The 21329-nt window shown below is 37.7% G+C and overlaps 1 protein-coding gene and 1 long non-coding RNA gene across 2 annotated transcripts; both read left to right on the top strand.

Moving 5' to 3' along the window:
• The first annotated feature begins 2445 nt into the window (after nt 1–2445).
• On the top strand, nt 2446–2919 carry LOC147899013 (uncharacterized). Its single transcript, XR_015541394.1, has 2 exons — nt 2446–2738; nt 2844–2919. It is a non-coding gene; the product is annotated as an uncharacterized LOC147899013 (long non-coding RNA).
• A 164-nt stretch (nt 2920–3083) lies between these two features.
• On the top strand, nt 3084–4358 carry LOC147899012 (pentatricopeptide repeat-containing protein At4g15720-like). Its single transcript, XM_087378181.1, has 3 exons — nt 3084–3701; nt 3852–3909; nt 4105–4358. The coding sequence occupies exons 1-3, from the start codon at nt 3084–3086 to the stop codon at nt 4356–4358; spliced, it is 930 nt and encodes a 309-aa protein (XP_087234307.1).
• The last annotated feature ends 16971 nt before the right edge of the window (nt 4359–21329 follow it).

Here is a 21329-nt window from a genome sequence, read left to right as displayed (position 1 = left end):
ACAAGATGAATTACATTTAAAAGTCTTGCCCCTTTTAAAGTGTGAGGGTAGTACACATGGTTAGTTGACCTAGATCATGTGATTGTAATATGTACCAAGGAGTGGTCAAACCAATAGATGAAGTTTGAGATATGCATATTTTGTGTGCTAGTGTTGTCACAGGCCCAAATGTAGTCAAGGATGAAGCCATGAATTACTCTTGGTTGTTTGATTAGTTGGTGCATCTTATGAGTTTCCATAAAGCTTTGAAGCATATTGAGGCTATGGCTAGGTTTATTCTAACAAATGTTGAAGTCACCAACAAAGTTATTGAATGTGGTTAGCAAACATTCAACATCTTGTTCGTTGAAGAATTCTTTTTGCACTAGCACATTGCTCTTTCTGTAGAGTAGGTGCCTAGGCCTTTTGTGCCACAAACATGGTGCCACAATACAAGCTATGTTCAACTATTTTGTGTGGATCTCTTGCAAGCATAGAATAGTTGTAGTGAGGATACTGTTGCTAGACATTATGTCTAGCTTGCGTGCATGGAATGACCTTGCGTTTAGTGATTGTAAGGAGAAAGTGTTGTTGCCCCCATGAGTGAAGTCTAGTTGCTATACAAGCCATGCACTTGCATTCCAAAGGTGCTTGATCTCTTGTAGAATGGAGTGATCCACTTTGATGTTCTTTTTCCCTAAAGGTCACAACATGTACAGGTTTGTGGGGTCATGCACATGCGAGGATGCCGTGTAGACAAGACCATGTGCCTTTATCCTGTCAAATGTGAGGGAGTCCACTGAGAGCCCCCCTTGATCACAATGTATTGTTCTTGTAGGGGCTCAAGGATGACCTTTCTCCAAAACCCATCCCCTAGCCTCGCAAAGCATTCCTTCCCGAATCCTCTAGATGGAGAAGAAGGTGGCCATTGCTTTGCATTGACTTGGGATTAGAAGCTCATGGATATATCCTAGCATTAGGGAATGGAAAAGTCTATAAAGTTTTGAGGGAGTTTGTGAATAAACTTCGTATGCTAGCCTACAACAATAGAGGCAATGATGCAGGAAATGAAACAAGCATTCCAAGATAGAGGGTTTCCCAATCATTGTGTTACTATTACATCGAGATCTAGTAGCACACGACTTGGAAGGACAGCAACCATAGTATTCCATGTCGTTGCAAGGAGTCATGGATGCAAACATGCGCTTTCTTGACATTGTCATGGGATGAGTAGGGTCTGTCAATGATTTAAGGCTTATGAGGAATTCAACTCAACTACCATCTCACTGCCGAGTCCAAAGTGGAATTGACGACTTCTCAAAGGATGAAGAAGGCATCTGATGAATCTCTTGACAAAACCAAATGGAAGAAATGGGAGATGCTAGTGCTCGTGGAGTGCAAGAAGGAATTTGACATTATGCTAAAGGTGAAGGGCATTTATGCACGTGTTCAAGACCAATGGAATAGAATGTCTGAGATGTGCATGTCCAAAAATGTCATGATCACTGAGAAGCAGTGTGGAGACAAATAGGAGAATCTTTCTAGGCTACGGAATAAAATTAACGACTTTGAAAGATGGCACAAATCGGGAGCATCCATGTACTTTGACATGGATGATGAGGAGAAGACTCAACACCAATTACCAATGGAGAGGTTCTTCTTCATGGTGTACATGAAGATGGTGGACTTGTTTGGTTTGGATCGACCAAACAATGACTACCAAAGGAGAACTTCTCCTTCATGGTGTACAAGAGATGGTGAGCTTGTTTGGTTTGGATCGATTGATAAACCTAGGTGACATTGTCCCTGATAGCTTGAATGGTCACTGCATTGTACTTCGTCCATTCGAATACTTTCTCAAAAATAGAGACATAATCTAGTATATTTAAATGAAGTCCATAAATGTAAAGGACTTCTTATTTCAAACTATAGGAAAGTCATAGTATTGAAGGACTCTTAATTCATAGCATATATTACTCAATTTTTTTCGTTTTGAAAGCATTACTAATTTTTTCCAAAACACAAAAAATATTTCATGTATGAACTATTATTAAAAAATGCTTTTTAATACATCATGTTTTTAGTGATATATAACTCCATTTAAAACAAATCCAATAATAACCACTTTTAAGTATACTACATAAATTTTCATGTATTGTTACTCTTATAAAATATTGTAGTGTATTTCAAATATTTCTACTATTATAGTGCTTTTCTTGATATCATAATTAATTCTTCTCAAATCTCAAGTTTACATAATCGTATGTTCTAAATTAACTTTAAAAATTAAGTCAAAATGGAAAATATTATTCAACAATTTTTAGGAAGCACTAAATTCATTTATATATATTCTAGTTCAATACAGCTACCTACCAAGATCTACTTTTGTCAATGGGTTGCATTGAGTACTTGTACATAGTCAACTAACATGTGGCAATATCTTTTACAGTTGCGTGTGGTCTGAAAACCAACCTTCACTAAGGCCTGCCCCAAAAAGAGCAACCAGGGAACCGTTCCCCTGCAGCTGCGACCAAAACGCTGGTGGCCGACAGGCATCAACTTCTCGTAACCAATGTGGATTTAATCCGCCACTGGGCAGCAAATCAGCTGGAATGATTGAGCGACGCCTTGACAAATATACGTAGAAGAGGAATAGATCCTTGTCATACGCCTGACGCAACCGCAACAGTGGTGGCTCCTCTATGAAGCCCGAACTCTCATGAGTCTCATTGGAGCAGTCGTGGAGTGTTCGCTTTCAGGTACTGCGATCCTTTAGGTGTTTTCCCAAGCAAGTAATTTAGCTAGAAAACTGGATGCTTGTGGTCACGCACACTTGGTTTTCACTGTGGTCATGCTTGTCGCAGGTAGCTCAGGACCCGAGCGCTTATGGAAGGAGTACTTCTTGGATCCCTCCCACTGGCGGGACCACCGAGAGAGCAAGTAAGTGTTTTACAAGTCTTAGCTGAATGATTGCACAGGTAAGCTGTACATGGGCTAATCAGATGAATCTATTGCAACAGACAAAACAAAGGTCTCCAGATTTCAAGCATAAGATTAGCAATGATTCGCTATGCGCCGGGCAAAATCCAGGTTGGGTTAAAGACATGCCTCAGAAAGAAGCCAAAACATCCACAGGTCAGGCCCAAGACTGTGGCTTGGTGGAGGAATGTGGCAAGGCTCGCTTCTCTGGAGTACAGGTGAAAGCACAAGGGCTGCCTGAGAAGCGTTGCTGGGAAATGCTCAGCTTAGAGCAGGTACTCACGACCATGGAACGGATGCCCCAGCTGCCGTCGGTTCGGAATCTTGCATGCATCTTGCATAAGTGGAGAACAAAGAAAAATCAGGCGTATGCCAAGCGCTTGCATGCCTACATGTGCAGAAAGGGGCTGGAAGATCATAGATCTCTTGGGAACTACCTTGTCCCGATGTTGGTCCAAGTTGGAAGCATGTGTGATGCCCAGCAGGTTTTTAGTAAACTTGTTGATCGGAATGTGTATTCTTGGACTTCTATCATCCTGGGCCATATCGAATGTGGGGAATCACAGCATGCGCTCAACCTCTACCAGAAAATGCAAGAAGATTCTGTACATCCTAGCAAGTTAACCTTCCTGGCCGTACTAAAGGCTTGTGCAAGGCTGAAAGATTCAGACAGAGGCCAAGAAATACATGCTGAGATTTCCAGAAATGGGTTGGAAAGAGACCCTTTTGTTGGCAGCACGTTGGTAGATATGTATGCCAAGTGTGGCTTGCTTGCAAAAGCACATGAAGCATTTGACAAGCTGCCAGTTCGAAATGAGGTCTCATGGAATGCACTCATCCCAGGATATGCTGAGCATGGGCTTGGTCAGGAAGCGCTGGACTGTTTTGAACAGATGCAATTGGAGGGACGCTCTCCAGCTGTTGTTACCTTTGTTTGCAGCTTGAAAGCTTGTCGCAGCATAGCAGCCATAGAAAAGGGCCAAGAAATACATGCTGAAATTGCCAGAATGGGGCTGGAAAGAGACATTTTTGTTGGGAACACCTTGGTGGATTTGTATGCCAAATGTGGCTTGCCTGCAAAAGCACAAGAAGCATTTGACAAGCTGCCAGTTCGAGATGTAGTCTCATGGAATGCGCTAACTGCAGGCTATGTGGAGAATGGGCATGATGAGGAAGCGCTAAATTGTTTCGAACAAATGCAAGCGGAGGGTCTCTGTCCAGATGCTGTGACATTTGTTTCCAGCTTAAAAGCTTGCAGCAGCATAGGAGCCATAGACAAGGGTCGAGAAATACACGCGGGCATTGCCAGACGGGCTGGAAAGAGATCTCTCTATTGGCAACACCTTGATGGATATGTACACCAAATGTGGCTCGATTGCAAAAGCAAGGGAAGTGTTTGACAAGTTGCCAGTTCAAAACAAGGTGGCATGGACTGGGGATATTTGGAGCATGGGCTTAGTGAGGAAGCGCTAAACTGTTTCGAACAGATGCAAGTGGAGGGTCTTTCCCTAGATGTTGTCACTTTTGTTTGCAGCTTGTGGAAGCATAGTAGCCATAGACAAGGGCCAAGAAATAGATGCCATGATTGCCAGAATGGGGCTGGATAAAGACCTTTTTGTTGGCAGCACCTTGGTGGATATGTATGCCAAGTGTGGCTGGCTTGCAAAAGCACGGGAAGCATTCAACAAGCTCTTAGTTCGAAACAGGATCTCCTGGAATGCGATGATTGCAGGATATGCTGAGCATGGGCTTGGTGAGGAAGCACTGAACTGTTTCCAACACATGCAATTGGAGGGTGTCTCTTCCGATGCTGTCACATTTGTTTGCAGCTTGAAAGCTTGTGGCAGCATGGGAGCTATAGACAAGAGTAGAGAAATACATGCAGGGATTGCCAGACTGGGCCTGGAAAGAGATCTTTTTGTTGGCAACACCTTGGTGGATATGTATGTGAAATGTGGCTCGCTTATAAAAGCACGGAACGTTTTTAATAAGTTGCCAGTTCGAGATGTAGTCTCATGGACTGCTCTAATGGCATGATATGCCCAGAGGAGAAAGTGAAGTTGTTTTCCATATGGTTTTGAAACCATGAGCAAAGACTATGGCATCGCTCCAACTATTGAGCACCACACAGGCATGGTTGATCTCTTTGGCCGTGCAGGTCAATTAGAGGTCAATTAGATGTGGCCATAGCGATAGTAAGAAAGTTGCCTTTCCATCCTAATCTTGTGGTGTGGCATACCATGTTGGGTACTTGTCGAAAGTGGGGTGATGTCTCTTGGAAGACAGGCTTTTGAACATGCAGTGCAATTGGATGAAAAGGATCCTGCAGCTTATGTCTTGATGGCTAACATCTATGCAGATGCTCACATGCAGGAGGAAGAGAAGAAGATTGAGACATTGAGAGTGAAAAACCAAGTGTGGAACAAGCCAGCACAGAGTCGGGGGACTGGCATTAGTGAGGGGGGACACAACATTCTTAAATCAAAAGTATATATGCAAAGCCAGAAGATCTTTCCAGAAACTTTGGAACAATTAGCCAGTGAGCTGTGAATCAGAATTACACACCTTGTAAAGATAAGCCTCGAGACAGTTTTGAATGTAACCGTTTCACATGCATACAATTTTTAGACTCTCCTAGGATTTACTTAATATGTATTTGAAGAACGATAGATGCCAAATATACCAGCTGAAGCCAAGGCTGTAGAATAACCTCTGGGAGTTGTCGAGTAGATGCCAAAACTCAGGCAAACAGGATGGTTGAATCAATAATTCTCAAGGAACTAGAATAAATCTCCCAGTAAACATTGTCACAGTCACTTCACCAAATGGTTAGCATGATTACTCCAGTCAACAGTGAATACCTGGTCCATCCAGCTTGAAGGAAACTTTGTACGATAAGAACACCTTGAGGGAGCAAGGAAGAGAGCAAGGTAGAAGAAGCAAAAAGATGGCTTGGGAGTAGAAGAAGGTAAGGTGTGAGTGTTGGCTATAAGAGGAGCAAGATGTAAGAGCTCAACCATGCAACAACCAAGAATGAACTACAAACAACACCTATCTCTAAGCAATTGAAAGCAAGAAGCTATAAATAGTTTACATAAATAGGGCAGAGAAAAATGAGGATTAAAGTTGAGTCTTTCTTTTCCAGAAATTTCCTCACGGCCCCTTTACCCACACAATTAATTTCATAGTAGGCCTGGAACAAATATAATATCCCAGGCTTGTTGGGGCTATAACTTAAGCTAGACAACTCAAATTTTGTGGAAGGGGAGAGGACATAGGGGAAGAGAGAGAGTACATAATTCTATTGAAAACTAAAGGCAAATGGTGTTATCTACAATTTACCGGTACCTTATAGTTAGGGTTAGATTTTCCAGGTCCCCTTTTAAGGTATATGGTGGAATTTAGTCCATAACATCCTCCCTTAAATTGCACTAGAAAATATACAAATATATTTTTGCATTTTCTATAAAGTAAAAAAGGTGAATTATGACAACAAAGAAGAAAATATAAGAAATCGGAGTATGCGGATGCGCACAATGACTTTGCAATGAAAGTTATACATAGAGTACAACTTACCCATTATTTTTCCTACGTTGTGGCTAGTGTATTCGAAGTTGCTCTTAAAAGTATGAAAACTCTCGGGTGAAAGTGGCTTTGTGAAAACACGTGTAACTTGTTCTTGTATCGAACAGTGAACAAGGTTGAATTCTTCCCTGAAAACCTTTTGTTGGATAAAGTGAATGCACTGTAGTATGTTTTGTTCTGGCATGAAGCATTGGATACTTTACCAGTTGAATGTTGATCATACTGTCACAATAGAGCACTATTGATTCTTCGGAAAGAATTTCAATTTCTCTTCTAAGCCAAATTGCTTCACATGAAGCATTCGTTGATCCTCTATATTTTGCTTCTATACATGTAGCATGGGTTATCCTCTATAATTTGCTTCCATTGATGAGGTGACTATTGGGTGCTTCTTGCTTCGCCAAGATAGAGCTACTCAACCAAGGCTGAAATTGTATCTATTGTACATCTTTTGTCATCTATATTCCCTTCCCAATCAACATCCGTGTATCCATGAAAATTGAGATATGTTATCTTGTCATATTTTTGCCTATAATCCCATGTACCTTTCAAGTATTTGAGAAATCTTTAGCTATAAGGAAATGAGTCTTTTTGGGATTTTTCATGAAATGATTGGGTACACCAACAAAATAAGAGATGTTTGGCCTTGTGATTGCTAAACAAATCAAGCTTCCAAAATGTTGTCAACACTGATGAGGATCTGTGTCAACTTGTAGTCATGCAATTGAAATTGTTGAGGTATATTCACCCTTGCGAGCACCATCAAAATTGATAATCATTAGATGATCTACAATAAGAACAATGTTTTTTGTTGTGTTTTTGATGTAAAATGATGGAATTGAGTCTGATGGTTGGAATTCCCTTACAAGAAAAGGTAGCAAATTATTGCATTCCAAATATGTGGTGGCTATTTCAACCCATAAGGAGAATTTTGTAGTTTGCATACGTTCTTTTCTATACTGCTAAACAACATACCCTTCAAGTTGTGTCATGTATATGTCTTCATCTAGGTTTCCTTAAAGAAAATCATTCTTAGCATCCATTTGATGTATAGGCCAACCAAAATGTGACATAATAGCAATCACTATTCTAATAGTGGTCATCTTTGCAATTGGCAACTAATGTGGCTTTTTGTCAATTGATTCGAATGAGTTGATGTTGTCTTTGTAAACCCATTTGCAACAAATGGGCTTCGTTTTAGTAGATCTATCAATGAACATGCTTCATTTTCTAGAAGGATATTGTACTGCTCCTCCATGCCATGCTACCATTCTAGAACCTCTTTGAAGCAATAGGTTTATCGATTTGCATGACTTTGGCCATGAAAGTAAATTTTCTTTTGTATATCCTTCTTTGTGACTCTCACTTTTCTCTAGATGATAGTTCTCAATTGTGCATTAGAAGATTCTAGAATGTTTGTGACTGTGTTGATTGGAGTATCTAAAATTGCACTTGGGAAGATTTGGGAATGACTATGGTTGTTGCAATATCCATACTTTCTTACATTTTTGCTTATCTTTGCTTTGTGTAGTTATAGTGGATTGAACACCTTTTGAATGTGACTATAAATTAACTTTTTAAATGATTAGTGTTGAAGAAGAAGGTCCAAAAACAATGTGGTTTGATCAAAGTATGAGGCTATTTCATCAATAATCACATCTCTATCCTGTTTATTGTGGATCTCATATAGAATGCATGCATATGCTAGAGAGCCAAATACTTACAGGACCACTTGAACGATTTACACTTGCCAAAGCTTCTTCAAGAGTGATGCCCTATAAGATTGTAGTTGATCAAACAAACTATAGTTCCACATGCTTTTGCCCAATATGGAAAAGCTATTGTCTTTTCATCCATCATGCATCCAGCTAATTTTGCTATGACATTGTTTTTTTGTAAACTCCATTTTTTTGAGAAGTAGATTTGCAATGGATGCCATGATATCTACATGTTAGGGCTCTTCAAATAGGCATCAATGAAAATAGTTTTAACATTCTTCCGATTTTTACACCTTTTGCAATAATCTCGTATGGAACATATGATTCTTGGATTGTGTAACCAACTTGTGAAATACTAGTTCAATCATTTAGCCAATTGATAAGAGATTCTAAGCCATTATTGAATTAAAAAAGAGTTTCCTATGCTCTGTGCAATGCCTTCATCACTATGGATAGGAATATTTTTGACTCCTTCAATCCTATGTGGGGTATTGTAACCATGATTTTCTTTTGCATCCGTATTTGGATGCATTTATGAAAATGTTCTTATTCGTGAGACATATCATTGCTTACCCTTGAGTCAAACCACCACACACTTTCATCATTGTCCAAATGCTTTGGACTTTCTGCATTTTGAAGATTGATAGATTTATAGCTTTGTATTAAAACTTGTCATCCATGGATTGACTTTGATTGGCAAGGTTGGTAATGTTTACGTTTTTAATGACGGTTGAGTTGTCAATTTTTGTTTGTATTGTACTATCTATTAACAATATCGTATTTTTAGATCTTTCATTTGGATTCCTAATGATCCAAAATGCCATAATAATTACAAATACCTATAGTTCTTTTTGGATTATTAGTGGGTTGTAACCTCTTCTTTTGAAATTACCTCTACCTCTAAGATTCCATGTCTCCCCCCTCTTATTGAAAGGACCATCATATCGATATGACAAATATGGTGATCCCTAGAAAATTTTCAAGTGTATGCGTGGTAGCTATGTGAATAATTCTATTTTCTAGGGCTATCTGAATAATTCCTTCTTAGGGCTATCTGAATTATTCCCTCTAACATTGTGTATTCCAATATTTTTCTAACTTTGTCTCTGCCTCAATGGAGACATTTGCTTGTGGTAGAAAAATTCTTGCTTATTATTCTTTAAATCTATGGTAGATTTTCGTTGCATATGGTCTTTCATAAGAACGTAGTACATGCTTTCAAATGTCAATGGTCCTTTTCTATCATCAATGGTGTTGTTGATGTTGTACATGCTTTCAAATGTCAGTATTAGTATCTAGGTAATAAACATTTGCACCCAATGTACAGATTCACAAGTTCAATCCCATCCTTGTGAAGATACAAGTGCCTCAATAGTTGAGGAGCTCTAATCCTCCACAATACCCCTGATCTCCCAATCTCGGCCTAGTAGTCATGCTAATTCAAGGACTCCAACTTTAAGAACTAGAAATGCAATATGATTTTAAGCTATAGTACCCGATGCACTACAAGGAAGATGTAGAAGGACTCATTCTAGTGTTTGCAAATCAAGTAAGACCTACTACATATTTAACACATGCAAGGAAAACCATCGAATAGTGGAGCGAGCACCCACATAGAGGTGGCTCAAATACATTTTAGCTTATGTGGAAAGACTATGGAGTTGGGCATGCCTGAATGGATTGTCCACTCAAAACCAAACCTCCATATCCCAATGACGTAAAACCCAATGTAACTCCTTGGAGTCATTGGCATAGAAATCAAAGTGTGGCAACACAAAGTGTTGTGTCCAAACAATACTTGTGGTAACAACGGGCCATACAGAAGCAGATGGACAAAAAAAAAAATCCCACTCAAAAGGCAACGATATTGGTAGACAAACAATATTGCCCATTCTCCCACAAAAAAGTGAAGCAATGCCAACCACATCAACCCCTATTGTCAAGGTCAAGAGGCAAAAAAAGTCTACCCAATGCAAAGGTAGAAAAAAACATGTGGTAGTGGGTAAGGAAAGAAAAATATGTCTACCCCAATGCCGGAATAAATAAAGCTCGATATCAATCCCTGAGGCAATGGGTTAGGTTGTTAGGTAGACAAAATAGGAGAGGTAGAGGCTAGGTAGCAATGCCACCCAGTATAGAAATAGTGATTGAAACTACCCCCAAACAAACTATGATGGACTGGTCTATTTGTTCCATGACCCCAATTGGAAGGTGCTGCATTCACTAGCTTAATTATCTACATAGTCATTCAGATCCCAATTGGGACCATAATAAGAGACTACCCTGCCATATGGGAAGTTTAAGGGATTGATTGAATATACACAAGGTCCGCCATAATGAAAAGAAGAAGATAAGGATAGTTTGGTCAAATTGTATAATAGGGGTGACATTAAAAATGTAACCAACTCGTTGGTGCATAAAGCTTATGGCATTTTAATATCCTACAATAGTGGATGGTGGGGCAAGAGTAAACATCCTAGCAAAGATCTCTATGAGGAATGGAGGCTAACATCGATAAGAGAATGACATATTCAACATATGACTAGCAAATCACACAAAGATGAAACCTCTTAGCATGTGCCATTGATAATGTACCAGCCATTTTGCCATACCACTTACCATAATGGATCTTTGATAGCATACCAAACATTTTTGGGAAAACCCTTGCCAAAAGAAGCATAAATATTCCATGATTGGGGTACACATAAGATCACAATTTAGATTAGAGATATTGTAGTTTCAATAAATTTGGGAATAGGAGAAATCAAACCCACCATACCCACTAGAAGAGAGATATTATAGTTAAAATAAATTTGGGAATAAGAGAAATCCAACCCACTATATCTAGAGATATTGATGACACCTCTTCCACCACAGCCATCAACCATGTATCCCTTTTGGAAACAAAAGATCTCAAGCCAACAAAAGGTGACATACAAAGTGACATCAACAAGCAATAGCAAAAATAATTACTACAGGGCAATACATCCAATGTTGATTGATGTAGGATGCATAGATGATACAAATGGAACCACCAATCTTGGATGGAGAACTAAAAATGTTAGAAGTACCAATATTCATGGAAAACATGGAATAAGATAGTCATCTAGAAGACGTAGCTATAGTGTAGAAAAAAAAAGATAAAGGAATACCATGCCACAAAGCTAAGGTGGAACATTTCAATGCCTTTTGAAAGTATATAGAGAAGGGTGGTGGAATTGTACTTCAAAAAACCCATGCAGGTTCCTAAAAACACCAAATTTTCCATGGGACTCAAAAGCCTTGAAGGAGTATGTCAAGATGAGGAAACATTACTTGGGAACTAGACTCCCATAGAGAATCCAACTTCTCATAGAATAAAATATTTTGGAAGCTCGAACCTAATGTGAGAATGAAGTTTGAAACAATGGATACAAAAACAAAAACAAAATCTAAAGACCACCAAAGTAATAGGTCAAGCATCATCAAAAACTAGCAATAGCAACAATTATCAAGTAACAATCATGATGAGGTCCTAAGAGCAATACTTGACAACTTAAGAACTATACAAGGAAAGACACAACTATAGCAATGCCTAGAGCCCAATAAGAGACACCACGACATTTCTCCCTTTTTCTCGGAGGTTTCTACCGGATTGAGATGGCACTATCAGCCTCAATCCTTTCTTTTTGGCTCTTGAGCTTTTTGTGCATTGCATGATGTATCCCATATGGAGCTTGCTCTAACGGTTTTTCTTTAATACTTAATAGAAGTCTCCTTTTGCAAAAAAAAAAAAAAAGTAATTTGCCAATGCCACGCATGTGCAATGGTACATATGCAATTCCACACATGCATAAATTTGGAGGATCACATCCCTTGAAAGGCCTAAATTGTGTAAAGCCTTTTTCCATTACACCCCTAAGCTTTTGTAAAACCACGCCTCAATTTTCCTACATGGTTTTGCTTGTCTTATGCAAGGTTATCTAAAACTCAAGGTTGACCATCTCAAGAAATGACGTCTATGCAATGATATCTTCAATGCCAATGGGCTACTACATTGGAATATAATAAATATTGGTTTATGAGATACATTAGTTTGAGTAAATACATAAAATTTATGAAAGTATACAATTTAACCTAACCCAATAGTGGTGGATTATTCCCAAGGAAAGTGTAATTCTAAGGTCCAATCTTCGTAGGCCACATGATTGTTGTCCCTGCTCTCTTTTATGATTCAATCATGTGGGAGATTAGACTCCCTTATATGGTATCCAATCAACCAACTACATAAGGATCTATGCCTCAACAAAGAAAAAATGGTTTAACTAAATTACACATGCATCATCCTCTGACCATGGGCAATGGATGAATGTCAATCCAATGTGCCCCAAAGCAGACAATTTTAAAACTAGAAACCATGGCCTAGATTTCATAAAACCACCCCTTAACATTCTTACATGGTTCATAAGCATGTCTTATGCAAGGTTATGTGAAACTCAAAGCTAATCATCTCAAGAAATGATGTCTATATAAATGAATTTATGCAAATGTAAATGTATAACAGTTGCATAAGCACTTATACGTACACATATGGTTTTGGTTGTCTTATGCAAGGTTATCTACCTAACGTGTTTGATATCTTTAGTGCCAATGGACTTCTACATGGCAACATAATAAATCTTGGGTTGTGAAATACATTAGTTTGAGTAAACATAAAATGTATGAAATTATCTAGTTTAACCTAGTGCAATAGTGTGGGATTATTCCATATGAAAGCGTAATTCTAAGGTCCAATCTTTATACACTACATTGTTGTGGTGCATGCTCTACTATAATTCAATTAGGTGGAAAACTAGACTACCTTAGATGGTATCCAATCAACCAACTACATAAGGATCTATGCTTGGAAAATGGTTTAACTAATCCATCATGCTCAAACCCATGCATGCCCCTTAGAATTACCCATGCATCATGCTCAAACGATGAGACAATGTGCCCCAAAGAAGCAAAGAATTCAAAAAGTAGAAAGCAAGGGCAAATGGTAAGAAATAAACATCACCTACCTCAGTAAACAAAAGTAGTGTAGAGAAGGTAGTGGTGGTCAAACATTTGAGTTGAGCACCTACAAGAAAACCAACCAAAGGAAAAAGGAAATGCTTCCTCAACCATACAAGTTATAGTTTTAGCATATGTGCAATGAATCATATGTCTCATGGTCAAGCATTTCATTACATTTTTATATTTTCATGCATCATAAGGATTCAACCTTTGCAATAAATCTCATAATAGATGCAATATGTTTGATGCAACCTATCTCTCTCTAACCGAAATGTTACCATAGAATACTTTTCAAGACCAAAATATTCCCAAATCAAAGCTTGTCTTAAACCATGCAAATGTAGTGGGCCCCCTAGTTCTTGCCATAAAGGAAAATAAAGCATCCCATAAATCACATGAACTACCCTCCCCCCGAATGAATGCCTATATTTTCTTACACATGCCCGCATGAGAGAGAGAGAGAATCACTTCACATGGCTCTTGCATTTACACACATTATTGTTGTCCCTATGCCATTGTGATTGAATCATGTGGGAGAGTGGAATCCCTTATATGGTATCCAATCAACCAACTACATAAGGATCTATCCCTTAGCAAAGGAGAAATGGTTTAACTAAATTACACATTCATCATGCTTTGACCATGGGACAACAGATGAATTTCAATCCACAGGGAAGCAGAGAATTCAAAAAGCAAAAATCATGGCTTAGATTGTGTAAAGCCTTTAATTTCTCCATTGCACCTCTAAGATTTTTTAAATCCACCCCTCAACTTTCTTGCATGGTTTTGCATGTCTTATGCAAGGTTATGTAAACTCAAAGCTAACCATCTCAAGAAATGATGTCTATATAAATGAATATATGCAAATGCAAATGTATAACAATTGCATAAGCATTTATGCATACACATATGGTTTTGGTTGTCTTATGCAAGGTTATCTACCTAATGTGTTTGATATAATGGACTTCTACATGGCAACATAATAAATCTCGCGTTATGAACATTAGTTTGAGTAAACACATGAAATGTATGAAATTATCTAGTTTAACCTAGTGCAATAGTGTGGGATTATTCCCTAGGAAAGTGTAATTCTAAGCTCCAATCACTATACACTACATTATTGTGTTGCATGCTCTAATATAATTCAATCACATGGAAGATTGGAATCCCTTAGATAGTATGCAATCAAGAACTTACATAAATGGTTTAACTAATGCACCTTGCTCATACCCATGCATGACACTTAGAATTACGCATGCATCATGCTCAAACGATGAGATAATGTGCCCCAAAGAAGCAAAGAATTCAAAAAGTAGAAAGCAAGAGAAAGTGGTAAGAAACAAACATCACCTACCTCAGTAGATAGAAGTAGTGCAAAGGAGGCAGTGGTGGTCAAACAATTGAGTCGAGCAAGAAAATAAGAAAAGAAAAAGAAAAAGCTACATCAACCATACATGTTTTAGTTTCAAGAATATGTGCAATAAATCATATGCCTAATGGTCAGAGCATTTCATTACATTTTTATATTTCCATGCATTGTAAGGATTCAACCTTTGTAGAAATTTTCATAATAGCTGCAATATAATTGACGCAACCTCTCTCTCTCTCTCTCTCTCTCTCTCTCTCTCTCCTCCTTCCTCTCCCCCTCCCTCTCCCTACCTTTGCAAAAAAAGAAAAAATACCACCTTCCTTATTAAAAGTGTCTAGGGACCTACCCCTGGAGATGTGAAATTTCAGCTACATGGAGTGCCTGCTAAAATTTTAGTCTCATTGAAAGAGTCTAGGGACCTACCTAAGGGAATTTTTTTAAAATCACAACAATATCTAGGCAAACACATGTATGCCAATGCGAATGCATAAGCATATATGTCAATGTATGAAACTTAGAATCCAAAGCACCTAATGTTAGTGGAGATGCATAACATCAAGGTCCATCACTCCATCACTACTCTCTCTCTCTCTCTCTCTCTCTCTCTCTCTCTCTGTATGTTTATTTATCTAACTAAAATGTTACCATAGAACACTTTTCAAGACCAAAATATTTCCAAATCCAAGCTTGTCTTAAACCATGGAAATGTAGCAGCCCCCACTAGTTCTTGCCATAAAGTAATCAATATAAAGCATCCCATAGACCACGATTTTCTATGCTACATGAACTACCCTCCTCCCGAACGAATGCATGTATTTTTACACATTCGCCCACGAGAGAGAGAGAGAGAGAGAGAGAGAGAGAGAGAGAGGGGGGGGGGGGCATTTTAGATACTGCTCTATGCTTTTGTAAAACCACCCCTCAACTTTCTTACATGGTTTTGCATGTCTTACACAAGGTTATGTAAAAACCGAAGTTAACCATCTCAAGAAATGATGTCTACATAAATGAATATATGAGAATGCAAATGTATAACAATTACATTAGCATTTATGTGTACACATATGGTTTTGGTTGTCTTATGCAAAGTTATCCACCTGACATGTTTGATAACTTCAGTGCCAATGGACTTCTACATGGAAACATAATAAATCTTAGGTTATGAGATACATTAGTTTGATTAAGCACATGAAATGTATGAAATTACCTTTTTTAACCTAGTGCAATAGTATGGGATTATTCCCTAGGAAAGCATAATTATAGGCTTCAATCTTTATACACCACATTATTGTGGTGCATGCTCTATTTTGTTGAGATATGGTGCCATGAGAACTTAAATTAGAAGCTAAGGTATGGTGTAGAAAGAATTAAAGTAGCCACCCAAGGATGTGGACTACATGATGTGAAGATGTGGAGAAAGGACTACCACTGGATGATATGTGGATCAAAGGATCCCACATAGTTTGACTATCCTAAATGTTCTCTCTATATAAGAAGCCTATCTTGTATTGTTCAACACTTATTGCAATAGAGTAAGTGTTGTCTACCTTATGTCTCTCTCATGGTGCTTTGATCCTCCTTGACCATCTTGCTCTTCATGCATTAGATTAGATTTAGCACAATCCCTCACTTTCACATGGTATCAAAGGATAGGTTTAGCTAAGCCTAGATTTGTTTTTAGATTTTGAGTTCTTCATTCCTTTTGAGTATTTGAGAGAGAACCTTCCACTTTGCCTTATAGATTTCATTCTTTCCATTCAAGGCATAGGTGTCTCAAATTTTCATATAGACAAGAGAGCTTCCAAATCTCTAAGGAGACTAAGGATCTTTGGGAGACTGCCTATCCTATCGAGATTTATCTAGCGTATTCTACTTCTAATAGGTAGTCAACAAAGCAAACTAGCAGCAAGCGCTGAAGCATGAGTGGCTCAATAGACAAGTAAGACGAAGGCAAACCAAGCAATTTATGGAGTAGCAAGATTGGCTAGACAACATGCAAGCACAAGAACACACAAGCAAGTTAGAAGTATACAATAGAGCATGACCTAGAGATGACTTGAGCAACAACTACAATGGTTGGCTTCAGAAAAGAGTAGTGTAGAAGAGCCGCGACCAGTGTGCAGGAAGAAGCTCACAAGAGAGTTTACAAAAAAACCTAAACAACCCATACCACAATACAAAGACAGACGGATGCTCGAGTACAATTACAACCAACAATAAGGCAAAGTCTCGCATGATCAGGAATTGAATATATGCAAATGCAAACGTATAACAATTGTATAAGCATTTATGCATACACATATGGTTTTGCTTGTCTTATGCAAGACTATCTACATAACATGTTTGATATCTTTAGTGCCAATGGACTTCTACTTGGCAACATAATAAATCTTGGGCTATGAGATATCTACATTAGTTTGAGTAAACACGACATGTATGTCATTATCTAGTGTAACTTAACACAATATTATGGGATCATTCCCTAGGAAAGTGTAATTCTAAGCTCCAATCTTTATACACTCCATTATTATGGTGAATGCTCTACTATAATTCAATCATGTGGAAGATTGAACTCCCTTAGATGGTATCCAATCAACCAACTACATAAGGATCTACACCTAGAAAATGGTATAAGTAATACATCATGCTCACACCCATGCATGCCATTAGAATTACCCGTGCATCATGCTGAAACGATGAGACAATGTGCCCCAAAGAAGAAAAGAATTCAAAAAGTAGAAAGCAAGGGCAAATGGTAAGAAATAAACATTACCTACCTGAGTAAACAGAGGTAGTTTAGAGAAGGTACTGGTGGCTGGACAACTGACTCAAGCACCTGCAAGAAAAGCAACCAAAGAAAAAATGAAATGCTACATCAACCATACATGTTATAGTTTCAAAGCATATGTGCAATGAATTATTTGTCTCATGGCTAGAGCATTTCATTTTATATTTTCATGCAGCATAAGGATTCAACCTTTGCAATACATTTCATAATAGATGCAATATATTTGACACAACCTATATTTGTCAATCTTTGTGTGTGTGTGCAAAAAAAAAAAAAAAACCACGTCTCTTATTGAAAGAGTCTAGGGACCTACCCTTGGAGATGTGAAACCTCAGCTACATGGAGTGCGTGCTGAGATTTTAGTCTCATTGAAAGAGTTTAGGGACCTACCTAAGTGCATTTTTTAAAATCACAACAATATCTAGGACATGCATGTCTTCCAATGCAAATGCATGCTCATATATGGCAATCTATGACACTTACAATCCAAGGTGCCTAATGTTAGCATCGATGCATAACATCAAGTCCATAACTCCATCACTACTCTCTCACTTTGTCCCCTCCCTCCCTCCCTCCCTCCCTCCCTCCCTCCCTCTCTCTATCTCTCTCTCTCTCTCTCTCTCTATCTATATATATATATATCTAACCAAAATGTTACCATAAAACATGTTTCAAGACCAAAATATTCCCAAAGCCAAAATCTTTTCTTAAACCATGCAGTTGTAGCATCCCCCCTAGTTCTTGCCACCAGAAAGCAAAATAAAGTATCCAAAAAACCACGATTGTCTATGTTACGTGAGAGAGAGAGAGAGAGAGAGAGAGAGAGAGAGAGAGATTGTGTGTGTGTGTGTGTGTGTGTGAGAGAGAGAGAGAGAGAGAGAGAGAGAGAGGACATTTTATATACCCCCCTCTCTCTCTCTCTCTTGCCCCACCCCCTGTGTGTGTGTGTGTGTGTGTGAGAGAGAGAGAGAGAGAGAGAGAGAGAGAGAATTTTATATACCCCCCCTCTCTCTCCCCCCCCCCATGCCCTTTGTGTGTGTGTGTGTGTGTGTGTGTGTATGTCTCACTCTCTCTTTCTTTCGCATCCATCTATCTACCTATCCACACACACACAACATTTTATATACCCCCCTCCTCTCTCTCTCCCCCCCCACACCTGTGTGTGTGTGTGTGTGTGTGTGTGTGTCTCACTCTCTCTTTCTCTCGCATCCATCTATTTACCTATCGCATACATATGCACACGGACACCCATACCTAGATCTACGTAGGCATATCTAATCAAAAATATTTGATTAGATATACATATAATAGATAAATAGGTAGATAAACTTGTGTGTGAAGATTATAAATATATATATATATTTACATTTGTGTGTGAATGAAAGAGCCATGTGAGATGTGGAGAGAGAGAGAGAGAGAGAGAGAGAGAGAGAGAGAGAGAGGTTTATCTACCTATTCTTCTAGCTATATATCTATCAACAATATGTACCTATTTATCTATGTTGGTATATGCATGTATAATCAAATATTTTGATTATATATGCATGTGTAGAGGTATGGGGGTGTGTGTCTGTGCACATTCACATGTTTGTATGCATATAAATGTGTGTGTGAATACACACATAGGAACGCCCATACCTCTACACATGCATATCTAATCAAAATATTTTATTAGATATAGATGTAATGGATAAACAGGTAGATAAACTTGTGTGTGTGTCAACACCACATGAAGCTTGCATTTCCAATAGTGAGTTAATTAAAGCTGGCAAAATCTAGCTACACAACTAACACAAGATACTTTTCACAAGGATGAATTAAACTCATAGTTTTTGGTGAACCTTTATTCAATCCCCTTGCTTGGATATCTCTTGTTCTTTTGTTCTTTTTTATATTTTTGGCAGCCATGCAAGCTTGATAGTTGCACTAGATTCTCAAAAAAGCAAAAAGGACTAAGACATCAAAAGACATAGAAATAAATTAATATAACATAGTAAAATAGCAATATTGTGTAGTGTTTAACATTACCACATGGTATGTTTGATACACCGCACGGTATATTAGAATACCATGTGGTTTAATGTTTTTACCATGGTGGTAACCAGTCTTAGCCAGTTGGTAAGAAAAAATTGCTACGTGGATGATTTAAAATGCCAATTTTTTCGCTAAGAAAACATTCAAAATGTTTTAAATTGTCGATTTAAATCAAACAATTTAAAAATGGCCACAAATCCTTGGATGCAAGAATACATGATCATCATGTGATTTTCTCATTCTCAGCCCTCCCCATTGTTAGTGCATATCAACATTTGCACATGATGTTGAAATTGCTCCTCCATCAATGATAAACATTGAAAAAAGAGAAATTTTTTTAACATAGCAATGCATATTTTGATTTGGTTTCAATGATAATTTTGGCAAATTTATATCAACACTCTTTATAGAATTTTTTAAATGCTAACCCAAAAGTTTCAAAAGAACTTTAGTCCATTTTATGATATGAGCAATGTGAAATGCGAGATTGTGTCTTGGATGATCTCACAAGGTTTGCATTTCATACAAATGATAAAATGGTTATCTATATTTGGATAGCAAAAGTTCAATGCATAAAATGATACATAAAAATGTATGTGTGAATTGAGATGAAAGAATAAATCAAAATTCTCGAGGATGCCATAGGAAAGTATTCTTTAAGTCTAGGTAATACATTTTACTCTTTTTGCATTTGATAGTCTCATAACAGCTATTGTACACATCACATTTGAAAGGAACTTGCTCTCTCTCTCTCTCTCTCTTTCTATATATATATATATATATATATATATGGAGTATTTCATGATTTATTCATCCAAATTAAAAAACAACGTACATGAAGTCACGAATTTTTCAATGAGCTACTTTTCTAATCCATCCAAAATGAAAGGTGAATTCAAAGGTACCCAACCATTGATCAAAATCAAGGTTCCTATAAAAATACTCATGCATTCCTATGTGTGTGCATGTGTGTACATACATACATACATGGAGTATTTCATGATTTATTCATCCAAATTGAAAAGCCATGTACATATGTATATATATATATAGAAGATGACATGAATTTATACATACATGTATATATATATATGAAATTTGAATAAAAATTTCATATTTAAAATTCTGATTTGAAATTTGAATTTGGAAGTGTGTGTGTGTGTGTGTGTGTGTGTGTGAGAGAGAGAGAGAGAGAGAGAGAGAGAGAAAGAGAGAGAGAGTTAGGATTATAATTGGAAGTAAATAAGACAGGGGGGTCCATTAGGTAGGAGAATTAGTTAGAAAAGGGGAAAGAATTGTTAGAAAATTAGTAAGAATCGGTTAAGGGTTGGCTAAAAGAGGATAAGAGCGGGGGGGGGGGGGGGGGATAAAAGTACCTAATTAATAAATAAATGTAAACAATTCCTAGAAAGGAAAAAAGGAACATTTTTTACAAAAAAAAGGGGGGGGGAATGTTAGGTGTGTTGTTAATGTTAGGGGGGGGGGGGGTAATAGTGTAGAGTTTAGAAAATGTGTGTGTGTACAAACATACACACACACACACACATATATATTTACATATGTAGATATATATGTGTGTGTGTGTGTATGTATATATAGATATATATTTATATTTATATATTTATGTTTATATATGTATGTATTTAAACTTGAAATTGAGCCTCAACATTTAAAATGTCAACAAATTGTCTATTTAATAAGTCAGTTCTTATATAAGGACCAATAAATACATCATAGACCTGTCACAGCAGTAATCCCCTTTTTGTAAAGCATTAATATACACATGGGTTCCATGATGGGTGGGACATCAAATGTTTTAGTACATCATTACAAAACGTCA

Source organism: Dipteris shenzhenensis, chromosome 8 (genome assembly GCF_047967505.1).
Source record: "Dipteris shenzhenensis isolate YYH24624 ecotype China chromosome 8, Dip_SZ_1.0, whole genome shotgun sequence".
NCBI lineage: Eukaryota > Viridiplantae > Streptophyta > Polypodiopsida > Gleicheniales > Dipteridaceae > Dipteris > Dipteris shenzhenensis.
This window is presented reverse-complemented; position numbering and strand designations above follow the sequence as displayed.